The sequence below is a fragment of the Pleuronectes platessa genome, chromosome 19, assembly GCF_947347685.1.
Source record: "Pleuronectes platessa chromosome 19, fPlePla1.1, whole genome shotgun sequence".
NCBI classification, from domain to species: Eukaryota; Metazoa; Chordata; class Actinopteri; order Pleuronectiformes; family Pleuronectidae; genus Pleuronectes; species Pleuronectes platessa.
In genome coordinates, this window is record NC_070644.1 from 2,791,110 (window position 1) to 2,800,173 (window position 9,064).

The following is a 9,064-nucleotide window of genomic DNA, read 5'->3' on the forward strand; positions in this document are numbered from 1 at the left end:
TAAAGTTTCGGCAGCAATTTATATATTTCATGATCTACCACAGTGGTTTCCAGCCTCTAAGGGACCCCGAGAAGAAAATACATAAATTCTTATCTCCTGAAATGTTGTAAATACCACCCTCATTTCCTCATAACCAGGTTTCACTTGGTACTAACAGTTGTTATCTCTCCTAACATATAAATCAGGGGAATATTGTGATCTTCCGTCTGTCCCTTTAGTCCACGCATCTGTTTTCATTCCTTTTCATCAATCTTCACAGTTCAATAAATCAGCTAGTGAAGTGGAGTCTTATGATATTTTGGGTTTCATGAGGGACATATTATGTCTGCAGGTAACTGTGATATCACCAAATCATCTGTTATTTAGGTTTCTGTTATGAGGATATGTGATCTCCTGAGGACCAAGATATCACATTCCCCTCCATACAACTAGCAGGGACCTTGTATTTCCAGGAACTGTTTGAGTGATCAGCATCAAATGATCCACACTTCATTATAAGGGTCCACAAGCCTAAATGTCTGGGGAACATTGACACAAAGTACAAAACAGTACAGTACCAAATTAAATGTACTCAGTCACTTAATCATAGAGTTGCATTCCAGTATACTTAAGTTGTGTAATTTAAAAATAAGTAAATATAAATAATTAAATGTATCTTCTTGGTTATCTACATTAAGATACGTGTAGGCTCACATAATATTATTAAATGTTAAATGTTGAATATATTTACTGTCTCTCACTTCAATCGCTTGTTTATCATCTCCATTGTGTGAAGCTATTTGGATACTGCTGCTGCCTTCAACTGATTTCTGAGGTTAACGCTAAAACTGTATTTCAGGTTTTAACAGGTGTTTTTGGAGTCGGAGCTAAAACAGCAGACCGATGGATCCGAGAAGGGATACACACTCTTCACCAGTTACGGGATTCAGGACACTCCCTCAATCGAACCCAAAAAGCAGGTGTGTGTCTAGGCACTTGTGTGTACATTTGTACTTTATTGAGTCTAGATTCTGTCTGAATGAACACCTTGTTTTCTGTCAGGTGTGGAGCACTATGACGACCTCAATCAGCCGGTCTCTAAGGCGGAGGCTGACGCTGTTGAAGAGATCGTGGCCAAAGCCGTCGTTTCTGTGTTACCAGGAGCACAGATTACTCTGACGGGAGGATTCAGGAGGTAAAAGGGCAAACACTAGCAGGCAGTGGGACAGATGACATCTTCATAAAAAGACTGAGGACAGGGCCTTCATACCAAGCTGCTACACATATGTGCTTATCAGGAAATCCAACTATACAGAATAAAAGAAGGCACAGGTGGAAAGTAACTGCACATAAACTCCAAACCACCAAAGTAAGCTGCTTTCAGACGTGCACTGAACTTGGAGGGGCTGTGTGTCCAAGTGAGAGCCTACAGACTTTCTATAGTGTTTACACAGTATAGTAAAAACACAGTAGCAGATCCTCCACAGGATTCAACTTGGTTGGTGAAGCTTGTGTTGATAAGGGCCGATGCCAGTGTCGATGTGCTGTAAACAGGAACAAGTGATCTCCACAGCAGGATGAATATGTAACGTCCTGCATTCTGCCTGCTGCAGCACCCCTCACTTGAACCCCCGGGATAATCTGTGCTGTTGTTCATGTGACATCGGACATTCTCAAGATGTCATTATTTTACTTTCAATGCCAGTCAGATTTATATCAGGTCAGTTTCAGTGTCTTTTTGACCTGGTGAAGATCTGATGAGGTCTGAGACATTGTCCACTAACTAAACGAATCCATAATTATTGGTTTGTGGTAAGTGTGCAGGCTTTACTCTTTCAATCAATGCAGATTAACAGTCAACATTGAGCTAGATGTCAGTTGTGTTTTACTATTGGCACCTGCAGAGGGTCTATACAACAAAAAACAGCCAATGTTATCTAATGAAAAGAAAACACAAGATATCTTCCTCTAGAAGATTCAGATAAAGGTAAATGCGACACATTGATTTACATAGAGTTGTGAGATGGTGGTGTATATCAATAGTAGGTTTGCCTGGTTCCAGCAGTAAACTCCTACTCATTAACCCATAGACTATATGTGTTTCCATGCACTGGTTTTCATGCATATTTTCAATGTGTGTTTGGAATCTTTGGGAAATTGAGGAAAATAAAACTCAAAATATCAGTAAAACGTGTTTAAGCTTGACTGAGGTGAGAAGTTGGTTTATCACTAAAAGGAAAATGTGAAGGAGAAAGACACAGATCAAGAACTTCACTAACAGTGGGTGGAAGCTAAAAGTTATGTTTCAAAATGACTTACTATCTTCTACTTATAATAAATGCACATTTTGATAATAATGGATAAAGTCTTCAACTGGCAACTTGACAGTTCTAAAGCTGAAATTAACACTGGTGGCCATCACGTTAACCTACAGCATCGTTACACTCTCCAGAAGAGTCCTGATTCTCTACTGTTGCAGTTTCATTGAAATGTTTCCACTGACTCCTTTTTTTAGAGGAAAACTGACGGGTCATGATGTTGACTTCCTCATAACCCACCCAGAGGAAGGCAGGGAGGAGGGACTGATGTCTAAAGTGGTGTCCTGGCTGGAGTCACATGTAAAGTCCCTCAGCCTCTTGCCTTCGTTTGTCCAGAGTTAGGCCTCTGTCTTTTTCTACCTGAGTACTTGTCTGTCTCTCCAGGGTTTCCTGCTCTACCAGAAAACAACGAGAAACTCTTACCTGGAGTCGAAGGACGGCCCTGCTCGAATTGCCTCCAACATGGACCGCTTTGAGAGGTGTTTCTCCATCTTCAAACTGGCCAAGGAGGTGAAACGGGAAACAAAACAGCCAGAGACACAGAGAGAAACTGGATTACAGAATACAGTAGAGGGCCCCTGCAGTGTTGGAGACCACACGCACATACAAGTTGATGACTCGATTCTACAGACGGATCATACTTCACAGAGTCAGATTCACGCCGACGAACAGAGATCCTGTGAAGATGGAGGACTAAAACCTGCAGGACACAAGCCGTGGAGAGCTGTGAGAGTGGACCTAGTGGTTTCTCCTTTCAGCCAGTTTGCTTTTGCTCTGCTCGGCTGGACGGGATCCAAGGTGACCGTTTAATAGCTTCAGACGTTTCTAACTGTACGACTGCTGCCTTTCTCTTTCTAAATATTTAAACTGACCTGCAGTTGTTTGAGAGAGACCTGCGACGTTGGGCTGGACAGGAAAAGGCCATGTCTCTAAACAGCCATGCTCTATATGACAACACACAGGTATATAAACGTCTTCCCACTCCTACTTTTGAGCTGATTTGTTGTACTACTTTTAAATCAAGAAAGATTTACAAATCCAAGCTATGTGAAGTCAATAAATCAGGCTGATGTTTTGCCTTCATTGTCTTCCTGTCTGTTCTCCCTCTTTCTCACAGAAGAGGTATCTTAAAGCCACATCAGAGGAAGAGATATTTGCTCATCTCGGCCTAGAGTTCATTCCTCCATCAGAGAGAAACGCCTGAGGGGACCTGAGGAGAATCTGCAGTAGGAGGGCCAAGCAGGTACCATGTGAGGATTATCACCTGGAGAAGGAAAGGTTAATGTAGCCTTCAGATGGGTTGGAAGAGCAGGGGGGGGGTAAATCAGATGCCAGAAAACTGTACGTTTGTTGTACTATGAGGCGGAATTTTACAGCAGTTATTGTGTCTCGTTGCCATGGTCACTCCTCTCATTGACCCCGTTCAGACCTGGCGTTAACATCCAACCTGAGGGATCGGATCACAAGTGGTCAGCGCTAAGCACACCTACTAGTAAGAGTGTACGACACGCTGCATCCCACAAAATGGTCATACAGTTAATCCACACCTGTAAACGAAACCCATCTTCATGACCTTCCTGACGCACGGTTTATCACAGCTGCTAGTTTTAGCTAAACGTGCTAAAATCAACCATTTACTTCCACCTCTGTCATATGAGTGTCTCATAGAATGTGAATTATTTTCTATACACTGACCCTTGCAATCTGCTTTTGCTCTGATTATATGGATATATAAATGATTAATAAACTCAGCCTTAAAGGCCCCATCACCAAAAAAATGCATATTCCCAGATTGCATCCGCCATCCCTGTGTTGCTCATTGTGGGGACTGTTGGGTTTTCTCTACAAACTAAAGGGCTCGACCTCATTATGTAATGAGAAGGCTCTTAATGTGAACTAAACAGAATATCTTTTAATATAATCGATTCTTCATTTTTGCATTGGACTTTTGTGTGAAGCACTTTGTAACCTTGTTCAAGTAAGTGATATTACATTACATTACATTACATGTTATTTAGCTGACGCTTTTGTCCAAAGCGACTTACATTGTTAGTACACTCAACATTTATGAGGGGCCATTTAGGGGTTCAGTATCTTGCCAAGGACACTTCGGCATGCAGATGGGGAAGAGTGGGGATTGAACCGGCAACCTTCATGTTGGAGAACGCCCGCTCTACCCCCTTGGCCACACCGCCCCTGATATACAAACAAAGTTATTATTATTAATTGTTTATTAATCCCTTGTTATAAATCCAGCATCAGAACTTCTTTACATCTTAATCTCTCATGACTGTGTCCACTCAGGAGCGTTTACTCATCTTGCATCCAATGACTGTCTGCAATTTTCAACTCCTTTATCTCTAAATTCTGTCAGTGAGCAACCAGCTCACAGAGAACTCTGCTGTCCAACTCATCAAGTAAATCTTTAGGTGGTAGTGAAAAGTCCTCAAACAGAGAACATGTTTCCCATCATGACGTTCTGTGAGGAGCTAATGCTTTTTGTGACATGTCACACATCCAGCTCTATTGGCGACTGTAAAGACCAATCAGTGACCTCCACAATTCCCTCCATAGCTGCGCGTTTTTTTACTGGACATACATTAATATGAAGAAGCATCAGCTCTGACTTCTGTTTCACTGGGATATTTAAAGGATTGTCAGGAAATCCTGTGAAAAGACCACAAATGTGAACCTCAAGGTGGCGCTAGAATAAAAGTAAGAGGAAAACAAAAGTGTTAAAGAATTGACCTGTGTGAACCATCAATTTTTCTATGTTATGGACTGACTCTCCATCCATCCTGGCCAAGACTACACTGATCTGAGGAATTTATCTTTCATTTGCTTAAGCTCCAATTAGTTCCAATTCCTTAAACCACAGAAACCACCTGATCTTTTATTCACAGATATAGAGTGATGGGATTAAATTTGTCGTTGTGCATCTAGTTAACAAAAGAAGAGCATGGAAAGAGCACAGTGATGTAATGAAAGAAGAAGGCATTGTACAAAAGGTTAACTTGACAAAATCGTGTTATATTTGATTTCACGTTTGTTTCCTCCCTCGTGTTTCTTTACAATCTATCACCTCACGCACAGCAGGGCATGTTCTACGTTATGTTGCTTTGTGCCCGTGTCAAAAGAACAAGAGTGAAAATGCACGTTCACACCATATATACAGTCTATGGTTCACACCTGTGCTCCAGTGACCTGTATTCTATAACGTCCTCGTCGGCTTATCTGTTCCAGTCACTGAAAATAAAACCACACAGCTGTGCAGAGCAGAGACGCCTTGTGAGACCTCAGTGAGCGAAGCATTCACTCAAGTACAGGAGGAAGTACTAGTTCACAGGAGAATACTGCACTTTTTTACCTTACGTCATCTATTTATGACAGCTACAGGGATGTTTCGGATTAGAGTTTAACATAAAAAAAAATGAATGAGCTTATAAAATGTTTAAATCAAACCAGACTGGTGTCTAGTTGGGGCCTGTTGGCATGATTCAGATTTGTTAAACTGTGTTGCTTACTTTTGACATTCTCACATTGTAGCTTTTAATCAAAGTTTTCTAGGTTGAAATGGGTCAAATTGTCTAATATTCACTAAACAAATCCAAAGTTAAAAATCTGTCGATACATTTCTGTATTAGAACTTAGCTTTTTCTCCTTTGCTCTCCCCTTTATCTTCTCATGACCCCAGTGGCTCCGTTCAGACCTGGTATCAACATCTGTCCTGACTCCTGAGTGATCTCATCACAAGTGGACAGCTCTAAGTTCAGGTGTGATCCTATCAGCGACACCGCACTCAGAGGTCTTCTGGGATCAATGTGTCCATATTCTTTTAGCAGTGGGCACATTAATGCGAACGTGACATTGAAGGACCGCCTATGTCAGGCGTGTTGGTTTATCCTAAATAAGAGATGAGCCGGACTGGTCCAATTTAGGTATTTATTGAGATGCAAGGAAAGTTGAACAGCATAGCTATGGACAATTATCACAGCCTATGCTAAATCAGTTAGCAATAGGTAGTTAATAATGGCCCAGAACAAAAGGGGTTTGATATAATTATAACAGTAGATTTATTATGATTGGTTATGAAAGATAGAAGGGGAGTCACCGCAAATCAATTTGGTTCTCCCTTATTGGTCCAAAGCTGTAGTCCACCGCCTCTTGTCAAGGAATCCAGGAAGTGACAAGAAGCCGCTCTCCCGTGAGGCTACTACTACTCTGATAGTTGCTAAGCAAAATGTTCAATTCATGAAAGGCCTTGACACAGCTGATGCCATGTGGGCCATTGGAGAAAGGAATATGATGTTCCTGCTATATCCAAACAATGTCCTGTTGTTGCAAACATTAGGATCCTCGAAACCAAAACAACGAAACAAAACAATGTCAACAAAGTCACTCTGTCCGACCTCCAGAACTTATCAGACAGCTGCATGAAATATATGTGATGTGAATGAATCTACGGGAATAATGGTTTAATACCAAAAGTTAGAATTCTGAACAATTATAAGATTCATTATTAACACTATGCAGTAAGGGTTATTTATAAATCATTTGTATAAAGGCCTTATATCTGGCTCAAACTGCTCAAGACCCCCCCTCCTGTCTTTATTGCAAATAGTAAAGTCAGACCCACACAACAGCTAAAATATTGAATTCCTAACACCTACTCAGCTGATGTCTTCTGATGGTCTGCATTTATATTTTTGCAATGCTCTAGTTTTGATGAACACTCAAAGTGTTTTGCACTTTGAGGGTTTTCCATCCACCCATTCCCACACACATTCATACAGTGCCAGGCAGCACTTTCTCTATCACATATCACTCAGACACTGTCAGGAGCGATTTGGGATTCAGTATTTTGGCCCCTTGGGGGGAGACAGGGTTCGAACCAGTTGTGGTTAGTGGAATGAATTGATAATGAATTTGATTGTAGTGCTGCATGCATCATATTGATCCACTCAGCTCATCTTGGCTCCACACTCTCTATCTCTCGGATCAGAACAGTATATGACGTTTGCATATAGAGCTGATAAGGGAGTTGAATATCAGGCCTGGTGATACATGTGTGCCCCACTGACTAGACCAGCTAACTGTGTATAAGGTGGTTAGAACTATAAAAAGCTTACTCAAGTAAGAGCCCTGGTAGCATAATGTAAAAATATTCATTTATAAGTACAACAGACATTTAAGTATCAGCAATAAAATTATTTCTTCAGTTAAATGAGAGAGACAATTCTTCAGCTACATTTTATTATTGTAGCTGCTCCATGTGGAGATACTTAAACTGCTTTATATTTAGTTGGAAAGTGATGTCCAGTGGTTCCCAACCAAGGGGTTGGGACCGGCCATAGGGTCACCAGATAAATCTGACATGATTAATGGGAGAAGAACGAAGAACAACATTTCTGAAACACACACTTTATTGGACTATTCTCAGATTTTGCTTTATTTTGTGAAGATATGATTTGACTACTATCATAAAAGTTTTTAGAAGTGGACGGTTACAGGTGAGAACTAATTTCCTTGGAAATGCAGTAGAGTAGATGTATTAAATTGCATAAAATGAAAATACTCAGGTAAATTACTAAAATGGAACATTAGACAAAACGTATTACTGTATATAAAAAGGAAATAAATGTATATAAAATGTAGTTAAAAGCAGCTTTAACAGTAAAATTATTCAGAAGTACTGACGACTCAGAAATCACAATCTGGTCCGTTTTACTTTCTTAAATACTTTTACTTTGATACTGTGCCGAGAATAGTTCTGTAATTTTGCGCTAATACGGTTCTGAATGCAGGACTTGTAATGAATCATTTTGAAGACTGTTATATTGGTGTGTGAGTGCTTCCTTACATGTATTTGTTTGACTTGTGTTAAATCCTGCTCAAATAATGTAGATAATCCCTCTGATACATTCTTGCCCTGTTTGTTTTAAATAACAGAGATCCTCATTTAGAGTTGTGGCCTGTTAGGGGCTCCAGATACATTTCCCGTGTGTGTGTGTGTGTGTTAAGTGATGTGTGAACTCAGAGGCGTTTCCTTCACCTCTTCCTAACAGCCTCATTAACCTCTAAATACCAGTTTAGGATCAAAGACTGTGTTGGTGCTCACACTTCCCTCTCCTCTCATGTCCACTCTGTGACATGTGCACACATTTCATATAATATATACACTGAAGAACAGAATATAGATTTTTTTCAAATGTTGAACAGTTAACCTTTATGAACTATGTGTTGAGTCTGTGGTTTGAAGAAACGTAGCTGGAGAAGAAAGTTCTAAGTCTGTAAATCACCATTGACACGTCTCTGCTTTTGACACCATATGTGTGAAGCAAAAGTTTCTGGGGGACAAGAAGAGAGGAGAGCAACGTCGTGCTGCAAGGAGACCTCAAGTCTGGCCCCTGTGAGAACAGAGAGGAAATAGGATGTAGTTTGTGCGTAAATGTAAATTGATTCAAGTGGGGATGCAGGACCTGATCCCATCTGCTTTGCTTATAGAATAGAACTGAAAACATTCTACACATCTCTTCCTCTAACCAAACCAGAGTTAATTTACCCACACAAAGAAAAGCCAAGAGTGATACTGTGATACTGAAAAGAGTAAGTGACATAAGAGACAAATAAGCAGTATGGGAACCATGTTTGCAAGTAAAAGTCCTGCATTCAACACAGCAGGGGATCCCCCCCTGGATTCCCCGGGAGTAGGGGGGCAGGTTGATGACGCTTCTAACATGTAACAGATGCAAAAAATATATATATAT

At 40.6% G+C, this 9,064-nt stretch overlaps 1 protein-coding gene across 5 annotated transcripts in view; it reads left to right on the forward strand.

The window, feature by feature from the left end:
• Nucleotides 1-7,328, forward strand: part of polm (polymerase (DNA directed), mu) — a 16,001-nt gene extending 8,673 nt beyond the window's left edge. For 4 of the 5 annotated variants that reach the window (XM_053447717.1, XM_053447713.1, XM_053447714.1 and 1 more), the window contains exons 7-12: nt 839-959; nt 1,042-1,174; nt 2,495-2,597; nt 2,682-3,095; nt 3,176-3,259; nt 3,415-7,328. In XM_053447717.1, coding sequence (XP_053303692.1) covers nt 839-959; nt 1,042-1,174; nt 2,495-2,597; nt 2,682-3,095; nt 3,176-3,259; nt 3,415-3,501 — 942 coding nt within the window. In that variant the 3' untranslated portion in view covers nt 3,502-7,328. The remainder of the gene's footprint in view (nt 1-838; nt 960-1,041; nt 1,175-2,494; nt 2,598-2,681; nt 3,096-3,175; nt 3,260-3,414) is intronic. The other variant, XM_053447715.1, reaches the window with a different exon arrangement.
• Nucleotides 7,329-9,064: the final 1,736 nt, after the last annotated feature.